Source organism: Colias philodice, chromosome 22, assembly GCF_061535455.1.
Source record: "Colias philodice isolate Cphi_HAF_F1 chromosome 22, ilColPhil1 Martin Lab GWU primary, whole genome shotgun sequence".
NCBI classification, from domain to species: domain Eukaryota; kingdom Metazoa; phylum Arthropoda; class Insecta; order Lepidoptera; family Pieridae; genus Colias; species Colias philodice.
Window position 1 is genome coordinate 2,260,371 of NC_143107.1, and position 24,784 is coordinate 2,285,154.

The 24,784-nt window shown below is 31.9% G+C and overlaps 2 protein-coding genes across 2 annotated transcripts in view; one reads left to right on the forward strand and one right to left on the reverse strand.

The window, feature by feature from the left end:
- The window catches only part of LOC149478325 (pikachurin-like), a 171,247-nt gene that overhangs the window by 99,582 nt on the left and 46,881 nt on the right, over positions 1–24,784 (reverse strand). The window contains exon 2 of the mRNA XM_089709472.1: positions 14,279–14,421. Coding sequence (XP_089565598.1) covers positions 14,279–14,396 — 118 coding nt within the window. The 5' untranslated portion in view covers positions 14,397–14,421. The remainder of the gene's footprint in view (positions 1–14,278; positions 14,422–24,784) is intronic.
- On the forward strand, positions 15,268–24,488 carry LOC149478326 (alpha-N-acetylgalactosaminidase-like). The gene is made up of 9 exons (XM_089709585.1): positions 15,268–15,595; positions 16,146–16,320; positions 17,791–17,965; positions 18,825–18,922; positions 20,848–21,009; positions 21,786–21,980; positions 22,902–23,066; positions 23,361–23,433; positions 24,406–24,488. Exons 1-9 carry the CDS (start codon positions 15,438–15,440, stop codon positions 24,435–24,437), a joined length of 1,233 nt encoding a protein of 410 aa, XP_089565711.1. The 5' UTR covers positions 15,268–15,437; the 3' UTR covers positions 24,438–24,488.

Genomic DNA, 24,784 nt, shown 5'->3' on the forward strand with positions numbered 1-24,784 from the left:
ATTTTCCTTATAAAATATGATGTTGATCGTTTTAGATTTATTTGTTGTGCGAATAAAAATAGATCCCTGATATATGCCGATATGGAATCTCACAGCACGTGTAACTAACATAGGTAATAATGATTAAATAACCCTATTCTCTCTATTATTTCTTAATATAATATACTATTTTTTGTTGTTTTAGGATATATAAACCTCAGATTATTTACTGTACAACATAAGTAGAGTAATTGCTAAGGAACGTTATTTTTTGTCCAAACATTTCTTACCTTCAAAAGAGATAATATACCTTCATTGATATTGAGGACGGGTTGATACCGAGAATTGGTTCAACATCAAAAAGGAAGCATACAAGTAATTTAACATCCAATAATGTTGTTACGTCAGTTCATCAGACATCAGTTGAAAAAAGCTTTTGGTGAAGATAACCTTTTATATTATACTCGTAAGTACGTCTTATTAACTTTTTGATTCAACATTGGTTATTTTAATCATGTGATAATTGTAAAGTATGTATTTTTTGTCTTCTTACTTAAATGGTAGAAATTGTATTTATCTGCTGCAAAGATTATCGGCATTTAAAATTCATGAAAAATTGTTGTTCGTTGCAATGTTATTTTTCGTCAGTGAAATAACGTAGGTAATCTAGGTCTATAACAATTCTCATAACGTTTCTCAATACGTTTATGTTTTTATCTTAGAACATAATAACAAAATTTAACTACAAATGTTTGTAACGATATCGTATCGAATGGTGTAAAAGCACCGATTATCGTCCGAGGGCCGTTGGGAGAGCGTTGATTAAAAATGTTCTGTTTGTAAATTTTTGTATAATCGTTTGCCGTCATTGAGACTAATTAAGTCGGGATTTGACAACCCAACTCTGGTGTAAGGGCGCTAACAAAATGTTTCAGTTTATTATGACTGTAACTCGATTTGTGGTATTTGCTTTGCTAACTTCATTTGTTTCTATTGGAAGTTATAATATTCTGCAGAAATATACGTGAAAAAAATGTTTAAAAACTTTATAAATTACAAAGTTGACGGATAGTGTGAAGAGAATACAGGTTTAACAAGCATAAAAAACGAGTGAGTAGGTACCCATAATATTACGAACGTCTGAAATGACAAATTGAAAAGGCTTAGTAGTCAAAGAACACATTACCCTTTTTTATGTCGGAGCTTGTTCGACATGCCACTCGTAAATTATGAATAATGGAAGTAACAGTTAAAAATACGATCGTTTTATTCTCTATTTCCCGCCAAATTGCTCGAACTTGAATGTTTGTAACTGCCTTAATTCTCTTCTATAATCTATGTATAGTACAGACCTAGTATACTTATAATATTTGTGGTGCAGACTATAAAAAACGAACGTCGAACATTTTCAAAATTCGAAAACATTTATTCCTCACAGATTTTCCGTAATAAGCTTTGTATTAAGGTTATTGCTGTTTCCACGGCAAATAGTATTATACGCTTCATTATAGAAGTACAATAATTAGTGACGGCGAGGCATAACTCAATTACCTTCGTTATACAGCTGGGAGTTTGTAGTTACGTGTATCTCTCCTGCTGCTTTTGTTACTTATGTACATTGAACTTAATATTGCAATTAAGAAATTTAAGCAATAATATTATCTAGTCGTTTATCTAGTATATATTTTAGAACCGTTCAGATCCCAATTTTAAATTAAACTTTCTACTAAAACTAGTTGTTACATTGAATAAATTAAACAACAAAGATGAACAGAAATATTTTTGTTGATTGCTCAATTTATTTCTAAGCCATTTATGGGCTTTGAATGAAAATAAGAACAGACAAAAGGTAATGCATAAAGTATTTTCTTTTTATTTCATCTAAGATAAAACGGTTCGCCGCGGGCGGTCGAAAGTGATAAATATTTTATTTAGACTGAATTTATACCTTTAGTTCATATTTGTTTGCAGACAGATTATATAAAAGTCTGTTCACTTTTTAACCAATATTTTTATTCAAAGAACATCTGAGTTAACTCAATTTTACTAACAAGCGTTTTTGTTCAATTAAAACAGAAACCAATCCGAAGCTAAAGAATGCTTTCACAACAAAGAGCTTTCTCGAACATACCTATAATACAAAAAATAAATAAAATGAGACGCACAAAGAATAGCAAGCGTGGCCATCAACGAATCCTATTAAGGTGATGAATTAATTTTTCTAACATTTACGGCCCTTTTTAAACCTTCGTAATTTTTATATTATTAAAGTTGTCGTGATGAAAATTCTTGACAAGAAAGTTCAATAGTAACACAATACGTCTACCGTTTTAGAAACATGATTCCATGATATTTTCTCGATAGAAAAAAAATACAAAGTTCTCATTGTTATTTTTTTTTAATCTCTGGCATCTTCAAAATAACAAACGTAAAGTTACGACTTTTTGGATATTAACTATAAAATATACAACCTATACGTCTACCGATTTAGAATTTTGAAATATGCGATGGTTTTGAAATAAACAAGAAATACTTGAAATTAGCGCGCGACCAGCCAATATAGCGAGAGCCGCCCTGTACCTTCCTACCCCGATCGCTGCACGAGTCATTCCCGCTACGGCCGTCACACGGGGAACTTGTGTCGCTCGCGCAATCGTAAAAAAGGGTGACAACACGATAAGACAAAATGGGGACAATAAAGAAAATAAGAAGAAGAAACATAAAGATTGGAGGAATAAGAATGCTTACAATTGGAACAAATTAATGAAGTAAGTTGGTTTTATTTTAAATTTGATGATAATTGTATTATAGACGATGTTTGATATGTACCCCTGTTTTAAGTACATAACGAATGTGTAAGATTTTTTCATTTATAGCATAGATAATCTTTTCAGAAATCCGGAATCCAGAAGGAAAATAAACCCACTGATTGTTCACAATGTGAACCCACTCCTTCGTAAGTACCTTTATTCAGTCAAAAATATATGTTATCAACGCTCTACTGGTTTTATCGCATGATTCCATTTTTAGCAAAAAGCAACAAAGTGCAAAGAAATAAAAAATCATGGTGAACTTAGTGGAAGTATGGTGGAGGTAATATGGAACAGGAGCTCATTGGAGTAGTATTATTTTAAAAAAAAATACAAAAAAATTTCAAGAATTACATTTCTTAGTAGGTGGTAGATAAGTATGTTGTATAAAGAATTTGATGTTGATATTTATTTCATTTATACTTACTACACCTGTGCGGGAAATTGCTTAGTACTAAAACAGGTTTATATTCATATTTACATAGTAATGTGAGTTTTCATTTCGAAAAATTTTGTGTAAGTATATTAAATTGAGTTCCTGGGTGATCTGGAAACACAATTGGGCCCGGAAGATGGCGCTGCAGTCACTCCTCCTAATCACATGAACCGATTTGGATGAATATTTGTGTGCACATTTCATTGTTGTGGGATGATTGGTTGATTCGTTTTCACATTAGCTAATATTATGTATTTTTGTTGTAAACTTAATTTAATGTTTAAAATACATTATTATTGGTATAAATAAGCCAGTGTTCGTCTCACATTGCTGTACCTGCCTACCTACCCTACCAGGGCCTAACTTTGTTCTGGCTATTTTATTTTGATTATTTGTAATGAATAATTACAATTATAATAGAGTGCAAAAAATAAATAATTTGGAAAATCCAAAAGTGCACGCCTCATAATTTTTTTTTAATAAATATTTATTAATTATTATTTTTGTTTATTTAATAACAATTAAGTAAACCACATCGAATCAGACCCTGAAAAATGAAAGGGTTCTATTCCTGAGCATACTCAAGCGTAAGAGAAAAAAAAAGACTCGATTAGTAAAGTATTTCGGTCGCTATCGTGTTAACAAGAAAAAGGATCCGCACATACAGACACACGGACGTCCAAGACAGAACTTTTTTAAACTGTTTTTTAACTAGTTTAAATAACAAAAATGACATCAAAAATATCATGAACGTTAAAAATAGTGTTTTTTCTTAATATGTGTGTGTATGTATTATCTTACAAGTGCAATGTATGATACATAAAGACATTTTAAGTTTGAAAAATCAGATGTTTTGCGCGAAGTGACAGTAGTACCCACCTCAACGCTTCGCTTATGAGGCGTGCAATACATGCGTCAATATATTTTGTGTTTTTTTTAAAACAATTTTTTTATTTAAAAAAATATCATTCCGACCGCGGCTTTGCCCGCGTGGAATTAGGTTATATCGTGAATCCTGTTTTATCCCACAGAAGTGTTCAGTTCGGATAAAAAGTATCCTATGTGTAAATCCAGGCAATTAGCTATATTTTATCAAAATTGGTAATGTAGTCTTGACGTGATTAAGTAACAACTAACAAAAAAATATATAAATTAACATCCAAAGTTTCGCATCAGTTTTACTGTATTAGTGATATCTTCCACTCTTGACTTTGACTGAGAAGAATTAGGGTTTATGACTTCTTTCAGAAATAGTACCTTTCATTTCTGGGCATGATGTAATATCTACGTCAGCATCAAATTCTATCTAAATCAATTCAGTAGTCCGCGTTATTGAGTACCATTTCATTTTTTCAGAGTAACAATATTTTTTGTTATTTTAAAGATTATTTATAACCTGTATTATTTTGTAATAAATAATACAGGTTATTACGAAATAATAATAATTATTAATAATGTCTAAGTAGTTGTTAAAAAGAAGATTATTTGTTTATAAGCAAGAAAATAAAACCAATAAATCAACAATTAAATAAATGTATAACAATATTATAATTGTATGACGACTCCATACATGTTTGTCCCGAGTCGGCCAGCGGCAGCGCGGCGAGTTTGTAAGAATGACTTCGCGCAGACCCGCGTTCGCGATAGCGAGCTATTAGACTCCGCCCGCCAAGCAGTGGATTTTTTTTTGTGTATCGTCTTAAGGTGATTGCAACGATCTGTTCCCAGCCAATATCCCGCTAGATGGCGCTGAATTCTACATTTCTAGTTTATTTGAGTTTTTGCGTAATTGGAATAGTCATCAAACCTAGGAATAGTCATGGCGGTTACTGAATATTATATTTTATTGAAATATGTTATATCATTGCCTTAAAATCCACCCAATTCGGTAAAATTATGCGTTTTAACATCTGTCATTGCATACAGGGTCGTTTACACACACAGACGTATACAAAAATGATAAAGATTTAACTCTAGATGGCGTGAATGTAAAGCGCGTCACACACGGTGAAGATACTACCTATAATATTTTATCTAATCTAGTAATATTTTATATTACAGTATCTTAAGGTATCCGGTATCAGCGTTCTGACCATCATTTTTCTTTTTTCGCTGTAGAACCGCCATCCTGTTACAAATGACCCACAAAGGAGAATGACCACGGGTGGTATCGGTAAAATTTTAGTTGTGCCACGTATTCGTTATATTGTTAATTCCTATTTGTATTTATAATGATCATATGTATCAATATTAAGTCTTAATTAAACCGGATAAATTGAAATAATAGTAAAAGTAAAAGTTTTTCTTTTGAAACATGTATGAACTTTCGCATTAGTAGGAAGTAGGATTGTTATAAAAATAAAAGTTATATTTGTTGGCGTAAACTATTTTATTGTAATTTTGGGAAATAAATAATGTCAAAATTGATTACCTACAATAAAACGCAGTTTTATTTTATTACCTACATTACACTATTGTTTTTTTTTAATCAAAACATGTATTTGAAGTAGCAAATATGATATTATGCTGATCCAAGCATTTTCACTCAAAACTAATATCAGTAATGATTTGTAAAAGTAAATTATTTCAAAATACATTTCATAACCAACAAGTAAGAATAATTATTCATACAACAACAAATCAAAAACACTATTTACTATGGAAAAAAAACCAGGAAGGTGAAAAACATATTTACGATTTCGATGCACTCGACTTTTAGTAAAATAATAGGTAAAAATATTATTATGGTTTTGATCACAGACATATCTGTGGTTTTGATTTTAGCTACTAGTATCAGAAAGCTGCGTGTTCAATGCACGTCGGGGTCCCACAACTGTGGAGGAAGGAAGGTAGAATACCTCCATCGAATAAGTGAAGTTTCTCGACATACTCGATTTGCCGGCCGGCCTCAATGAAGATTGTCCGAAAGTTGTATATGTGCTCTGTAACGAAAAAATTTCGCTAGCGCGATTCAGAGTGAGGTGTCGTACAATATACCTAATGAAGTTTTTCATCTTTTTATTTTACTGCAAATACAAAATAAAAATTAAACAATGGTAATGTAAATTCTAAACAAACTACTACCAAAATACAATTAGAACAAAAATCATTTGACTTGTTTATTTCACCCAGAGGCCAGAGGCGGCTCGTGACAAAATTGTATACCTAGGTGTTCACTTGAAATAAAACAACGAAAATACAATAGCGTTCGGGATGATTTATTACAAAAAAATGAGCACCACATTTTATAAATGTCTATAACACTAAAAATTACAAAGTACAGGCTATTTCAAAACGAATTCAATGACTAGGTATCAATAATTAGTAAATCACCGAATTTGCATTCGCGAGCGTAGGTATCCATAGTGTTTGTCACTGACGGTCACTGACCTCTATAACTTATAGTTATAGAGGTCAGTGGTGTTTGTTGTGTAAACATGTATGTATTTGAGTAGTTAGTAGCATATTATATTCTGAATTTCTGATCCATGCCTATTCACTCAAAACTAATAACACTAATGATTTGTAACAGTAAATTATTTCAATAGGTAGGTATTTGAACATTTCCCAACAAGACGTAAGAATAATTATTCGTAGGTATACAAGATACAATAACAAATCTAATACACTATTTATTATTTTATTATTTACTAGCGGTCCGCCCCGGCTTCGCCCGTGGTACATGTTTACGTTTTCTCTCCATAAGAAGTAATAGCTAGAGAGCTAGCGCAAAGCTACCTGTATGTATTTGACCAGACCTGGATTTTTGTGTGTTGATTCCCCTATACCTACTATACATGAGATGAGGAGTCACTAAGCCCAGAGTGGTGGACGGGGCGCGCGCTTAGGTAAGACAGGTGGAAATTTTTGGCGAACTTTGAAACCATTTGACCACGTCTGCCATTTTGATATTTGAAAATAGATTATTATTACTATCGGAAAATAACAATGGCAGACCATTATCACGCGGATAACATTCTGGCAGACACTTATGAAAGTGCTGAAAAAAATACAATTTTGAAAGTATTTGACCAGATCTGCCATTATATATACATATATTTTATTTATTAGGGTCTTAAAAACTTATTTTCGAAACGGCAGACATTTTCATTGCGTACAGACTTCAGCAGACAACAAAACTTTACAGACTTCAGCAGTCAACAAGACTTAGCTTCTACATGGTCAGATGTATATATGTATTACGTTCCCTGACCTTACATCAATGATTTACTTTATTAATGTTTTTATGGTCATTTACATTTAATTTTGAAAACTATGGAATAAAATTTATAAATTTGATGATACAAAACTAAATATACATTTGTAAAGAATCTCAAATATAAAGTTGTGTTGCAAATAACAAATCATCATTTAAATATTTAGTTTATTTCTTTATTTAAGAAACAATTAACAATTACAAAACAACATAAAATAACCGGCCAAGTGCGAGTCGGGCTCGCGCACAAAGGGTTCCGTAGCAGCAAATATAATAAATTACAGTTAAATCAACCTATCTCAAAAACTATAAGAGATACTTTGATCAAACCAAAAATCGTTGAAAGAGTTAATTAGCATGCATCACCTCTATTTTTTTTAGAATTTTATACCCCGTAGTTATAAAAATAGAGGGGGGGGGACATACTTTTTACGACTTTGAGAGCTGATATCTCAAAAACCGTTCACTTTAAGAAAAATGTTTTTTAGAAAACTTTATATCATTTTAAAAGACCTTTCCATTGATACCCCACACGGGTATGTACATCGAAAAAAAAAATTTCATCCCTCAGTTACATGTATGGGGGGCCCCACCCCCAATTCTTTTTTTTACTATTTAGTGTCATATTTTTGTAGCGGTTCATACAACACATATTCCCATCAAATTTCATCACTGTAGTACTTATAGTTTCCGAGTAAATCGGCTGTGACAGACGGACAGACGGACAGACGGACAGACGGACATGACGAAACTATAAGGGTTCCGTTTTTGCCATTTTGGCTACGGAACCCTAAAAACACGCATGCATTTATTGAAATGTTCATTCATCATCACTATCGTATGGCGTTGTGTGACTCGTCTTCATAATCCATTGAATCGGATTCTGTAAAAGTAAAACGTAAATTATATAATAAAAGAAATGAGTCATTCCTAGTAAGGCAATGCCTTTGATGTCGCACGATGCCGCCGCGCCGCCAGTGTAGGTACTTCTGCTGCTACATGAAGATATGCTAGGGTTGCAACAAATGGGAAATAAAACAATTGTAATTATTACTATTATGATGTAATCATTTATTCATATTATGTACATTCAAAACAATTGCTATTATTAAATCTGATGTAATTATTTTTTCATAAATATATAATTATTATTAATTATATAATATATTGCACTGTGAAATATTTACGTATCACTTTATTTTTGATGTTCTTAATTGTCTTTTATAAAATTTAAGTGACGCATTCGCATTGGGATCAACAATCCGATAAGAAAAGAATGGAGACAACATATACATAGCTTTGATTTCAATTCTACAGATACAAAATATACAATCTATCTAAAATGATACAACGGATGTTTCCTGCGTTTTCTCGTCAAAATACCGAAACAACGTAATTATTGTATAGTAGTTGGGCGTGAAAGTAAAAAAACAAATGAAAAGTGTTTTCCATATGATTATTTATTAAATTTACGCGATTAAGAATAATTTCAACGATACAATTTAGTAACCGAGAATTCAGAGGATTAAAGAAAATACCTGCCTGATCATTTTATCAAACTCTAAAAGAATTATGGTTATTTCGCATCACTCGGTTTATTAGTTTGGTAATAATTATTAAAGGTAGTTACAACCCTAGCCATTGAGTCGAACGGTAGGCAACACAATATCGACTTTGTGCGGGTACATATTATGGTACATTTCTTCTTGCTGTGAAGCGTAATTATTATTATTAAGATTTTTTAGGCTATTTTGAATCAGCTGTTCTAATTTAATTCTAGAAATTTATTAAAACGTGATTTTTTTAAAAGTATATTATGAGTTTATAAATACCTCAACCAATAGTTATTGTGTCCTATCCTCATTTCTTTATATCTTGGTAGTTAACTAAAGTGTTAAATTTACATAACCTCAACAACAACATTTACACTGCCACTGCACTAAAACTAAACTAACTAGCTCTCTAGCTATAAGAACCATCCTCGTACTTCAAGGGATATAATAAAAAAGAATTATCGAAATCGGTTCAGCCGTTCTCGAGTTATGCGCTTACCAACACATTTTGCGATTCATTTTTATATATAAGAAGACTAGCGGTCCGCCCCGGCTTCGCCCGTGGTACATGTTTACGTTTTCTCTACATAAGAACCATCCTCGTACTTCAAGGAATATAATAAAAAAAGAATTATCGAAATCGGTTCAGCCGTTCTCGAGTTATGCGCTTACCAACACATTTTGCGATTCATTTATATATATATATACTAGCGGTCCGCCCCGGCTTCGCCCGTGGTACATAATATTTACGTTTTCTCTACATAAAAACCATCCTCGTACTTCAAGGAATATAATAAAAAAAGAATGATCGAAATCGGTTCAGCCGTTCTCGAGTTATGCGCTTACCAACACATTTTGCGATTCATTTTTATATATAAGAAGACTAGCGGTCCGCCCCGGCTTCGCCCGTGGTACATAATATTTACGTTTTCTCTACATAAAAACCATCCTCGTACTTCAAGGAATATAATAAAAAAAGAATGATCGAAATCGGTTCAGCCGTTCTCGAGTTATGCGCTTACCAACACATTTTGCGATTCATTTTTATATATAAGATAAGATTATGTGAAAATAACCAGGAAGGTGAAAAACATATTTACGAAAACATAGTAACATAATATGGCTGTCGCTACAATAATTATATTTCAATTTTATCTTTTTATACCTAGTAGAACTGGCCGACGAATAAAAAAAATCGTATTAGAATAAATACAATAAATTACGGAACAAAAAAAGGATTGTAACTGAATTAGGTATGTTTGTTTCTGGGCGCACCGTTTTCGACGACGCGACGCGCGACGTAAGCGTATAGGTATAGGTACCTACTTTGCTAAAACAAACTAATAAAATTGTGTGTCTGTCTGAAAATTCGGAAAAGCATATTTTGCAAGTTTGTAATTACTTTGATAGTTTACCGATTTATAATAATTGTAATTGTAATTGTATAATATATAATTTGCAATGTGGTGAAATTTCATAAAAATCACGGGCCAATTTTTTGTTTTGAATCCCACCGAAAATATAATTGCGTTATTAGAATAATTAATTACTATACCTACCCACGATCAATTATTACAATATAGTCTCAAATGCATACTAGAGAAATATTGCAATTTGATTCAATTAAAATGCATAGCATACAAAAATAAATTCACAACACAAGAAATTCCGCGCGCAAATCATAGCGCGTGTCAATGAAATCAAGAATGTTTTATATCAAGCCGACGCGGACGACGACGCGACGCCGAACAAAAGTACCTACGACGGACGACCACGCTTCGAGTTGCCAAACAACATGAGTAATAAATTGTTTACAAAAAAAACAAGTTTTCCATTTTTCTGTATGAGTAGACAGAACTTCAAAACGCCACCTGCTACGGTTTATATTATGAACGATTGTTATAAAAATAAAAGTTATATTTGTTGGTGTAAACTATTTTATTGATCAATAATTTTGGAATTTAAAATTGTCAACATTGATTACAATAAAACGCAGTTTTATTTTATTACACTATTGTTTTTTTTATCAAAACATGTATTTGAAGTACCATATAATATTATGCTGATCCAAGCATTTTCACTCAAAACTTATATCACTAATGATTTGTAAAAGTAAATTATTTCAATATACATTTCATAACCAACATGTAAGAATAATTATTATTATTCCTACCTACAACAACAAACCTAAAACACTATTTACTATGGGAAAATAACCAGGAAGGTGAAAAACATATTATTATTTACGATTTCGACGCACTCGACTTTTAGTAAAATATAGTAGGGAAACATAATATTATGGTTTTGATTTTTGCTACTAGTATAAGAAAACTGCGTGTTCAAACTACTTGTTTGTCTGTCTGAAAATTCGGAAGTACTTTGGTAGTTTACCGATTTATAATAATATTGTATACCTATATCGTTGTTTAAAAAATATTCAAACACAATAAAATATGATATATGTACTGATTTATCACTGGTTTCAGTGATGAACTGATGAGTCAATTATAGCCACTATACTTTCGTCATACGTGTGTATGATTGATGTGATTTGCAACGTGGTGATATTTCAGAAAAATCACGGGTCAAATTGTCCCACCGAAAATATAACTGCGTTATAAGAATAACTATACCTACGATAAATTATACATAATACAATATAGTCTCAAATGCATACTAGTGAAATATTTTATTTGAATCAATAAAATAAAAAAATAAATAAAAAATAATAATAATACAAAAATAAATTCACAACACAAGAAAATCCGCGCGCAAATCATAGCGCGTGACAATGAAATCAAGAACTTTCGAGCCGACGCGGACGACGAAGGAGCCTAACAAAAGTACCTACAATCATAGGCGGCTCGTGACAAAATTGTATGGCCGTGTTCACTTGAAATAAAACAACGAAAATAGGTACCTACAATAGCGTTAGCAGTACAAAAAAAATGAGCACCACATTATAAATGTCTATTTATACACTAAAAATTATAGAGTATTTCAAAACGAATTCAATTATTATTTAGCAATAATTAGAAAATCCCCGAATTTGCATTAGTGATCGTATTCATAGTGTTTGTCTACACTAATATTATAAAGAGGAAAACTTTGTTTGTTTGTTTGATTGTAAATTGTAATGAATAGGCTCATAAACTACTGGACATTTTACCAATGTTTGCAAGTTTGTGATTACTTTGATAGTTTACCGATTTATAATAATTGTATACTTATATCATTGTTTAAAAATATTCAAACACAATATGATATAGGTACTGATTTATCACTGGTTTCAGTGATGAACTGATGAGTCAATGTTAGCCACAATACTAATCACTTTCGTCATACATGTGTATGAACTATGATTGATGTGATTTGCAATGTGGTGAAATTTCATAAAAATCACGGGCCAATTTTTTGTTTTGAATCCCACCGAAAATACATATATTACTAATTGCGTTATTAGAATAATTAATTACTATACCCACGATCAATTATTACAATTTACAATATAGTCTCAAATGCATACTAGAGAAACATTGCAATTTGAATCAATTAAAATGCATAGCATACAAAAATAAATTCACAACACAAGAAATTCCGCGCGCAAATCATAGCGCGTGTCAATGAAATCAAGAAGGAATGTAATTTTATATCAAGCCGACGAGCGACGACGCCGAACTAAAGTACCTACAGTACCATTTACCTTCAGTGTACAATACAGTTTACAGACCTACGACGGACGAACAATAATGAGTAATAAATAAAAAAAAACATAGTTTCTAAGGTCATTAGTTTTATTTTATTTTATTGTTATTTTCTTTGAACGATTGGAAATGAAATTACTCAATTTTTACACAGAACTTTGATTTATTAGAATTATGCTCATTATGCATAAGATAACGAACGCGAATGCACGACATCTAGCGCGTCAATGTCTAAACATCGCCTTTCGTTTAGACATTGACGCGCTAGATCTGTAATAAGTATATAGTCTATGCGCTAGATGTCGTGCTTTATGTCGTGTTTCGCTTGGCAAAAGTCACGCACACTACTGTAGAAGTGTCAAATTTTTCCGGTATTTTACTGTTGTTTTTCTAAGTAAATATTGTAAATTATTGATTAAAAAGGTCGAACGCGCACACATTTCATTATAGAGAAGTGATAAAATGATTAGTTTTAAAGAAATAGTGTCTGTGTTAAGAGTTTAGAGGTAATCAAAAATGTATGGAGGGACGGTCGGAACATCAACCTTAAGATGGTACATAAACCTCATTTTTATTCAATATAAATAACGGTTATTTACTTATGTCTGGGGTGAATCATATTTATGATCAACGATATCGAGTTATAATGATACAATATTCTGTAAGAAAGGATCTAATTAAAATGAAGGCATCCCCTTGTGGGTAACAGGCAGGTGCATTTTGCGTCTGTTTCACTGATCGATTTTCTTACGGGCATACGGGGTGATTACTGATTAGTCTTTTGCCACACTGAGAAATTTTCTCAAGTATTTTATTTCTATTTTCCTTAGTATTTTGATAAAGCATTGTTAAAAAGAAAAAAATTAATATATTGAGTTCGAAATGCAGAAGTAACAAAAAACAAATAAGATTCAGTACTTGACTATAAATAAATTATATTATTAACAGTAATGGTACTTAATATTTCCGCGGCAGGCCGCAAGGAAAATTCTTAAAAAAATAATGCTTTCCGACTTACGTACATAGGTACTAGTTTTTTTAATTAATTATGAGGGTTGAAACTTGAACCGCTAGCAAAATCACTGCAGATAATTGGTTAGTAACTGACTCACTACAGTACTAATTTATAACCAATTACAACAAATTTAGGGATTCGACCCAGCTTTTAACGGGAACCTTAATGTAACTTAATTATCTACTATAGTGAGAATATCAAATGTTTTCATCGAGGTGTATTTTTTGATTTTAAATAAAATGACATGTCGCTGTTAAAATGATATTCGTAAATTGCGTCTTTGGTGATAATTATCGAAGAAACTAAACGATACTAAAATATACATTAAGTATCAAATAACCAAATAACAATCAAATTTTAAGTTTTAATTGAACTGCTTTGAAATAATTTAGTTTTATCACCTAGGTACGACGAGAAATACAAAACTCACTTTGCATTTGCCGCCATTTTCTTATATGTACAGACTTAATCTAATTACTTTTTCTTTATCGCATCGTGTATAGCACAGAGCAAGTGTGTATAGTGTTATTTCGCTATAACAAGTTCAAATATTCAAATATCTTACCTTGAAAAGCCGCTTCAAACAGCACGGGGTCTTGCGTCGGCGCGCGCGAGTTTGCCACCGCGAGCAGCGCGGCGAACAGAGCGGCGAGCGACACCCGCGCCATTTCACACCATGACATTTCCACCCATGCTCCGGTCGGCTCACTGGAAAAAGTTTTTTTTTAATTCTCAGTAGGTACAAGTAGGTGTATATAATCTAAGTACAAGGCTCACATGTTTTTTTTCTTAAAATGTAAAGATACAGATTATAACACAGTCATTTCGTAAGTACAGATGATGAAGAACAAGAAAATCGATGAAAATTATTAAATACAGCTAAGAATTTGTATGTATGCTATATTGTTATTTTATAAACAGGAAAAAAACTATGATTATACTCGTAGTTCAAGAAGCACAACCTTAATCAAAAGTTTGTACAACATACGCCAGCCATTGTACACACTCATTTCATGGGAGCACCAATAACTTGTAAGTATTCCAACTGTGCACAACCAAAGCTATAACACGCAGGCCGGATTCATTCGAGTTCTGACCCTTTCGCTTTACTGAAATCGCCTGAATACAATTCACTTACTTTTTATCTTTTCGTAGTGCAAAAGGGACGTGAGTGTGACGCTTTGTTCTTAAATGCTACACCGTTTCAACCGTTTGTGAAAAATAAATCAACAGAACTTATCATTCACATTCACCATGTTTTCTGTTTACTAGGAAGTTAATTAATGAAATTATAATTTTAATTGTTCATAATTTTAGAATATTGAGGTTCACAAATTACAAACTGTAATTTATGCGAATATCATCCGTGTTTATTGGGACGCAATTATCGATACGACATTATGCAAATGGTGAAAAATTAACTACAATGCACTAGTTTTGCATGAGTTTTGCTTAAATGTAGCATCAATGCGCTTTTTGATACACGATTAATGAGTATAATGAGTTTTCTTTTTGACATTGACAGGGATTTATTTACGTGGGTTTGACGTTTAACAGATAATCAGTTTGTTTAATTTGTAATGTATATAGCCGGTTTTTTAATTTAAAACATGATGTTAAACTTTATTAATACCACTACTATTAAAAATTAAAATGTGATTTATTTTTAAAATAGAATATAATCTGTATTCCCATGTGCATTCTAATTTTAAAAAGTTTTAGAGATGTATGAAAAACTTTTGCTCGTTTCGTTTATATTTTTGTTTGGTGAAGTATGCCTTTTGGATAATGGATTGGCGAGGAAACCCCCCATGGGGTGGATGTCTTGGGGTTACTACATGTGTAGTGTAGACTGTGAGAAGAATCCACGAAAATGCCTAAAGCAAGTACCTGCCATTGTTATTCCTTTGTTTCGGGTTTTTCATTAAAATTCGTCTGTTTCGTACTGTACGTCGACTTTTTATGCTAGAATACTTACACAATATCTTTGCTATGTATGAGTATAGTATGTGGAGGATTTGGTGTAGTTAAAGTATAATCTCAGTAAATGTATGTACTCAAATGTTCCCATTGAGCTTAAATCTGTGGAGTAAGAAAGTGACTATTTTTGGACGTGGTAATGGTAACCATACATAATAACAAATTACTGATGAACTGTTTGTTACGTGTACTAAAGTACCTACATTTCAACTAGGAACAGGCATTGGTTAACATTTACATTGCCATAAGATTTTAGTATCATGATTAATAAGATGGAAAATTTATAAATACTTTTATGATTGTAAAGAAAGAATGTGGAAGAAATGTATATATACATTTAATCATATTGCAGTTTATAATAAATCAATATAGCACCAAAACTGTTTTCCTCTAAATGCTTTGTTAAGTCTACAATTTTTCTCAATAAATTTTCTACTCAATTGGTCTTTCAGTGAACAGCTCATACTATCAATAGCTGATACATTCTACAATGAAGGGTATCAAGAAGCTGGTTTTGAATACATCATAATAGACGACTGTTGGTCGGAAAAGACGAGAGACGCTCAGGGCAGATTGGTGCCTGATAGAAAGAGGTTTCCCCGCGGAATGAAGTATATCGCTGATTATGTTAGTATGTATGTTTAATTATGTTTTAAAAGGTCTTTTATTTAAATTTGTTTTCGCATGTATGTTTAATTTTAACTGAAAGTACAGTATATGGTTTACTAACTTTTCGCCTGTGGCCTCGCCCGCTTTGTCTAAAACCTAATAAATTATTAGCTATACATAATAATCATACTCCTCTATAGTGCTTCCTCTAAATATTAAAAACCGGCTGAATTGATAACCTCCTCCTTTTTTGAAGTCGGTTAAAAAGAGCATCAAAATCCGTTGCATAGTTCCTAAAGATTTAAGCATACATAAGGACATAGGGACAGAGAAAGCGACTTTGCTTTATACTATTTAGTGATATTCATTAATATCTAAGCTTTACATCAAATTAAAAACACATAAGTTACATTCAAACTTATGTTTTATGATGTACTTTGTAACTTTCTAAATCTACCCTACATAATTATGGTAAAAAAGGTTATGTTCTGAATAAAAGTTTATTACACAGTTACTACATAAAAAGATAATAATACAGAAAAAAGAATAAAGTTTTTCTTATGTGGAATTCAATATATTAGAAGTTAGAACTATAAGCTTTAAAACACCATCTATACTAACATTATAAAGCTGAAGAGTTTGTTTGTTTGAACGCGCTAATCTCGTGAACTACTTGTCCGATTTGAAAAATTATTTCAGTGTTAGATAGCCCATTTATCGAGGAAGGCTTTAGGCTATATATTACTCGCTGAGACCAACAGGAGTGGAGCACTGCAGGTAAACCCGCGGAGCACAGCTAGTATTATCTATACTAATATTATAAAGCTGAAGATTTTGTTTGTTTGTTTGAACGCGCTAATCTCGGGAACTACTGGTCCGATTTGAAAAATTCTTTCGGTGTTAGATAGCCCATTTATCGAGGAAGGTTATAGGCCATTTAACATCACGCTACGACCAACAGGAGTGCAGCCACGGGGGTGAAACCGCGCGGAGCAGCTAGTTATATTATAATTTATCCCTACATTGCTTACATATTACAGCAATCATACAACAAAAACCATTATAACCTACTAGCTTTCCGCCCGCGGCTTCGCCCGCGTTTTCAAAGAAAAACCCGCATAGTTCCCGTTCCCGTGGGATTTCCGGGATAAAACCTATCCTATGTGTTAATCCACGCTGCCCTCTATATGTGTGCTAAATTTCATTGTAATCGGTTCAGTAGTATTTGCGTGAAAGAGTAACAAACATCCATACATCCAAACTTACAAACTTTCGCCTTTATAATAGTAGTAGAATTAAAATTACACAATTAATTATTAACAATACTATTTTAACCCATTGAGCCCCGAACGGCCCGATCGGTCCACGACACAATAGATTTTCTATTGTGTCTGTGATTCCGAGGCCTGAGTTATTAAATCACAATGTGCTTGAGACATGGATTTTAACCCAATGTCTCAAGACATTTATGTTACATTTTTTTTTCAGATTCACAGTCGCGGTCTAAAATTCGGCATGTATACCAATGTAGCAGAAGTGACATGTATGCATTATCCAGGGTCGAAAGGTCACTTTGGTGTGGACGCTAAAATGTTTGCCGAATGGAGTGTCGATTATATTAAAGTGGACGGGTGTTTTGTTGAAGAGGAATTCTTGAATACAGGTCTGTGTCAATCCACTAATATTATAAATGCAAAAGTAACTCTGTCTGTCTGTCTGTTACTCAATCACGCCTAAACCACTGAACCAATTTGCATGAAATTTGGTATGGAGATATTTTGATACCCTAGAAAGGACATAGGCTACCTTTTATTGCGAAATATCTACCACGGGCGAAGCCGGGGCGGACCTCTAGTACACAATAAATCTTAATATATTATATAAATCTCGTGTCACTATGTTTGTCCTCAATGGACTCCTAAACCACTTAACCGATTATAATAAAATTCGCACACCATGTGCAGTTCGATCCAACTTGAGAGATAGGATAGTATAAACATGTAGGTACCACGGGCGAAGCCGGGGCGGACCGCTAGTATTTCTATAAATATTGTGTCTTCTTTGTTGATTTGGTTTTTCTATGTTACTGGCAAAACTAAACTGCAATGGTCTACTACTAAAGTAATATGATTTACTTTAGCATTTTCGGCCCTTTTACTTAGAATTTTATTATATCTATCTGTCTGTATATCTGTCTGTCTGTTACCAGGTTGTATCTTATGAAGTGTGATAGTAAGACAATTTAAATTTTCAGATTATATAGATGATGTATTTTTGTTGAAACTATAACAACACATAATAATAAATTAAGGTTAAACAACGGTTGTCGTGGTCATAAATTGGATGGAAAATCTTATTTTAGCAGAATGTAGTATAATGAGCAATTAGTGACCTTCCTAGCAATTAAATCATGAAGGGTCAACAATTTGAAATGGTTTACAAATCTTTTTACAGAAGAAACGAATTATATTAGAATTTATATGATTATTTTATAGATTTTAATAATAAATTTGTTTTTTCAGCATATATTAAATTTGGGGAACATTTAAATGCCACGGGTCAACCAATGGTATACTCATGTAGTTGGCCATATTATATTGAATTTATTCATTCTAAAACAGTGAGTATGATGATATTTTTTATCTATATCTATACTTATATATAAACATAAAAAGTGTTTGTTTGTACGCGTTAATCTCAGGAACTTCTAGTAGGAGCACGTAAAAATGTAAAGTTCTGATAAGTTTCTTAATTAATGTTAGTTGGTACACACATCTTATCATAAATATTTTATACTAGCTTTCCGCCTGCGGCTTCGCCCACGTTTTCAAAGAAAACCCCGCATAGTCCCCTTTCCCGTGGGATTTCCGGGATAAAACCTATCCTATGTGTTAATCGTTAATCCAAGTTACCATCCATATGTGTGCTAAATTTCATTGTAATCGGTTCAGTTGTATTTGCGTGAAAGAGAAACAAACATACACACACACATCAATCCAAACTTTCGCATTTATAATTTTAGTAGGATACCTCAATTTACCGCAAATAACAGAAAATAATGTTTGAAAGGTCATAGAATATTAATCTCACAATATATTATTTTATCGAACGATTCGTTCTGAACAATTGGCATTGTATGAAAAGAAATTCTGCGAAATAAGAATGGAATAACGTAAAAATGCTCATAGTAAAATAGACTCATAATATTATCAAGCAAGAGTAAATAATAATACATTATTCTTATATATAAAAATGAATCGCAAAATGTGTTGGTAAGCGCATAACTCGAGAACGGCTGAACCGATTTCGATTATTCTTTTTTTATTATATTCCTTAAAGTCCGAGGATGGTTTTTATGTAGAGAAAACGTAAATATGTACCACGGGCGAAGCCGGGGCGGACCGCTAGTCTTATATATAAAAATGAATCGCAAAATGTGTTGGTAAGCGCATAACTCGAGAACGGCTGAACCGATTTCGATAATTCTTTTTTTATTATACTTATTCCTTGAAGTACGAGGATGGTTCTTATGTAGAGAAAACGCAAACATGTACCACGGGCGAAGCCGGGGCGGACCGCTAGTTTTTTATACAATGTTTGTATATATATAAATGTTTAATATCATAATCTATATCTATACTAATATCATGGCTAATATTATAAAGAGGAAAGGTTTGTTTGTATGTATGTATGTATGTATGGTTTTCACGCATAAACTACTGGAGCGATTTTGATGAAATTTGGCACAGATAGCTTTTAGAAACTGAGAAAGAACATAGGCTACCTTTTATTGCGAAATATGTACCACGGGCGAAGCCGGGGCGGACTGCTAGTTTCACATAAAACATTACATATAATCATACATCTATGACAAGATGATATAACAACACAATCTAAACTAAAATTGGATCATATAAAATGTACAAAAAACTCAGAGTTATAACAAAAATTGCTTTATTAGAGGGAATGATATCTTGCCAAATACACTTGATTTGAATAACTGCGTAAGCTATGGTCCATATGAAGAAATGAAATATTCTAGAGTCTAATAAAAATCGGGGCCAAATGAACGAGGTCGGGGCTAAGCTTTTCAAGTGTGAAAAATGTGGTTTGCATTTAGCGCTAACTTCCGATACTTTGGCAAATATAGGTCTCTATATTAGTTAGTTATATTTTTTAAAACCATTTTTTCATGAACCATTCATTTTTGTAATAAGGCATTTTAAATCAATAGTGATTTCGTTTCACATACGAAATATATTTCCGACTCGAAGGAACTTTGATCATTTTGATTAAATTTGCAAAATATGTAGTCACTTATAATTATTGTTAAACTATATAAATAGCTTATTCAAATTATACGCCTTTTAATAAGTGTTAAACCTAAACAAATAAGTGCAACAATATAAATTATAAACATATATGAATTTCTAACTTCAACATTTAATTTTACCTTCAAATTTACATATTAATTTAATCATCGCATGCACCAATAGAATTTGATTGTTTCTTTGTTGTATTCATTATTATTTTTTATAATTACAGCCAGACTACAAAACAATATCTCACCATTGCAACATGTGGCGAAACTATCATGACGTTGTGACGTCATGGAGAGTTATCAAATCTATAATAAATCATTATAAATCTAGATATTATGAATTAAGTCCATTCCATAAACCGGGACAGTGGAATGATATGGATATGGTAAGATTTTAAACTATTATATTAGTGTGTGATAAAATTAAGAATAGGAATGACTTAGCGCCATCTTGTGACGTCATAGCTGTTAATTCAAATTCGCTTTCTCTGTCCCTATGTGCCTTTGTATGCTTAAACCTTTGAAACTACGCAACGGATTTTGATGCGGTTTTTTTTAATAGATAGAGTGATTCAAGAGGAAGGTTTTAGTATATAATTTATTATGTTCTAGACAAAGCGGGCGAAGCCACGGGCGGAAAGCTAGTATTGTAATAATTGAGAAACTATAATATTAATGTGTAATACAAATAAGAATAGGAATGACTAAGCGCCATGTTGTGACGTCATAGCTGTTAATTCAAATAAATTAATAATAAATAATAATCAAAGTTAGCAATAACGTTTGGATGTGTTTAAAGTAACAAAAATCAGCAAATTGTATTTTTAAATGGCAACAAAATATGATATATAAAGTTTATGGACTATCCTGTTAGTTATTGGATTATAGTCTAGACTCTAGTTTGTTTATTCGATTTTAAAACAACTATAGAATTAATTGCTATTCACTCTTTAAATAATTTATATGCATTATGATGATTAAAAACCAATACAACAAGAAGTCTTTTTGAATTAATAGGTTTTGAGTTTAAACTTAAATTTGACGTCTAACCAACTTCCAAAAAAAGTAGAAGGTTCTATATTCATCTGTATTTTTTATTTCTTTTTTGTTCACTTACGTTCACTAATATTTTTGTCAATTATGAACTGATAATTTTTTTTAGCTAATATTCGGCACAGGGTCGCTAACAGAGAGCCAAAGCCGGGTGCATATAGCTGTATATTTGATGTTAGCCGCACCTTTACTATTGAGTTGCGATATGACGAGAATAAATAAATATGAAAAGGAATTATTATTAAATATGGATCTCTTAGCGATTGGACAAGATTCTTTGGGAGTTATGGGACAGCCTTTTGATGTAAGAATAAAAAAAAATATATTTATAGATAAACGTACAATAGACAAATATTATAAAAAAACTAGTAAAGTTGACTGACCGGTTGGCTTGGTTGGTAGTGGCCCTGCCTTCCAAGCCAGAGGTCGTGGGTTCGATTCCCATCCGGGGCAAATATTTGTGTGATGAACATAGATGTTTGCTCTGTGTCTGGGTGTTAATTATCTAAGTATATAAGTATTTATTTAAAAATTATATGTATGTTTATCAGCCATCTGGTTTCCATAACACAAGCAAAAGCTTAGTAGCTTAGTATGGGATCAGATTGTGCCGTGTGTGAAAATTGTCCTGAAATATTTATTTATTTATTTAAAGTATTATAAGCAACCTGGTTCAAAAATATGCTTAAAAATGTCCGATACAAAACTCTGCCTACGCGTCTGTGAGGCAGAGTTTTTTAAGAATGGTTAAAATAGACTTTAAACATTACTGCAACGAAATAAGGTTTTAAATTGAATTAATCTTGTCTGTATAAGTAAATATACATTTATAGACGACATTTTTGACATTTTAATAGACGAGTTGTTTATAATACATAAATGATTTTATATAATAGCTATTTGCCTCGGTTCTGCCTGTGTTAACACATAATAAAAAGAAATATATTGAACCATTACTAGAGTAATATTGAAAACTACAATTAATGATGTATTTATTTATTTTATGTGCATCAAGAATAATATAGATTTCTGCTGGTTTTCTTTTCCCAGCAATCTTAGAATTAATTTATATCAAACACAAATAAGATATTAGACATTGTATAAGGTTTTTAATTTTTATGAAATAAAAATAAAACAAAAATTGTAATTTTAATAACTTTTTATTTATTTTTACAATCAAAATGTATTAAATCAGCTAATAATATAATAAAAATACATATTTCAGCTTGAAAATTCCATAACACTATGGGTGAAGCCGCATTTACCGAGGAAAGGTGACAAATATCATTCCGTCTCTTTCGCACTCGTCAACTTGAATACTAAAGGATCTTCTGTCTCTTTCACGCCTGGAAACTATGGACTGAATTCAACTGATGGTTATACTGTTATGGTAAATTGTTTTTTCATTATATATTTAACTAGCTTTTGCTTGCGGCTCGTTTGCTTTAAAATTGTAAATCTAAATTATTTTCGTATCCATCTGAAATTCATTAAAATCGGTCCAGCAGTTAAGGAGGAGTTCAATCACAATCACACAGAAATATGTACAAAGATATTTTTTAATTATTCTCATGCGAACAAAACGCCTTCAGTTAGTTATACAAATTTAAAAGTAACGCTGTATTATTACCTAAATATTTAAAATATTTATCGAAATATTAATAACTATTAAACTTACTTTCAGGATATATTTACAAGGAAATATGTGAGAAACATTACGTTACAAAATAGTATTTCAGTGACTGTACCACCAGAAGGTAATTATTATTAATAACTAGGCGGTCCGCCCCGGCTTCGCCCGTGGTACCTACATGTTTAAACTATCCTATCTCTCAAGTTGGATCGAACTGCACATGGTGTGCGAATTTTATTATAATCGGTTAAGTGGTTTAGGAGTTCATTGAGGACAAACATTGTGACACGAGATTTATATATATTAAGACTAGCTGTGCTCCGCGGTTTCACCCGCGTGGCTCCGCTCCTGTTGGTCTTAGCGTGATGGTATATAGCCTATAGCCTTTCATGATAAATGGGCTATCTAACACCGAAAGAATTTTTCAAATCGGACCAGTAGTTCCTGAGATTAGCGAGTTCAAACAAACAAACATATAGATTAAGTACCTATATTAAAAATTAAAATGTAGTTTAGGAATGAAACTTCTTTAGGCGCGTTGAGAGTAAAATTTCAAGGTCGCGTCATAGCAATACTGACACGTCATGGAGTAAGGCGACGATTTTGGTATCTTTGAATCTTGCCAAAGAAGTTTCACTTCTGAGACGTGTGCTCGGCACACACGCTCTTTTTTCTATTTATTTCACTCGGTTATTGTTATTATGGAGTGTAGATAAATTCTAACTGAAGGAATTAAACAAATTATGAATGAACGGCAATTTTGAACTAAATCTAAGACCTTTTTTAGTCATTATAATATAAAACTTAAAAAAAATCTCAATATAGCTTATAACGTGTTAAATAACACGATGAATAAAACCCTTTTATAAATCTTTTAAAAAGGCACTATTTTTCAATGCTTAAATAATTTGTTTCTAAGAAATTAATACCAAAAGTTGAGTTATATTATAGTCCTTACTAGAATTAAAGCTCAACATAGATCTATGGTTATTTTTAATTCAAAATAATCTTTTTTTTATTTTATGCTTTTAAACTACTTTCATAATTCAGTCAAGGTGTTGTTAATATATTTTAACTATTTTTTTGTTTGTTTCAGATGTGATACTCTACACTTTATTCCCTCTATGATCTACAAATAATAATATTTATTATGTACTTAATAAATTATTTGCAACGAAATGTTTTTTATTATACACAAACTCTCATTATAGTATCCATACTAATATCACAGTATTACAATATTATTTCCTACAGTAAGGAATCGCCTTTGATGTCGCGCGATGCCGCCGCCAGCGTAGGTACTTACGCTGCCACACGAAAATACGCGAGGGTTGCAACAAATGGGAAATAAAACAATTGTGATTATTAATATTATGATGAAATCATTTATTCATATTTCATATGTACATTCAAAATAATTGCGATTATTAAATCTGATGTAATTATTTGTTCATAAATATATAATTACAGATATT

Bases quoted from the DNA above. Each gene is read 5' to 3' on its own strand.
- LOC149478326 (XM_089709585.1), top strand. From the start codon at position 15,438: ATGTATGAAAAACTTTTGCTCGTTTCGTTTATATTTTTGTTTGGTGAA. The intron at 18,923-20,847 runs GTGAGTATGATG...TTATAATTACAG, and splicing joins AATTTATTCATTCTAAAACA to CCAGACTACAAAACAATATC. The intron at 23,434-24,405 runs GTAATTATTATT...TGTTTGTTTCAG, and splicing joins AGTGACTGTACCACCAGAAG to ATGTGATACTCTACACTTTA.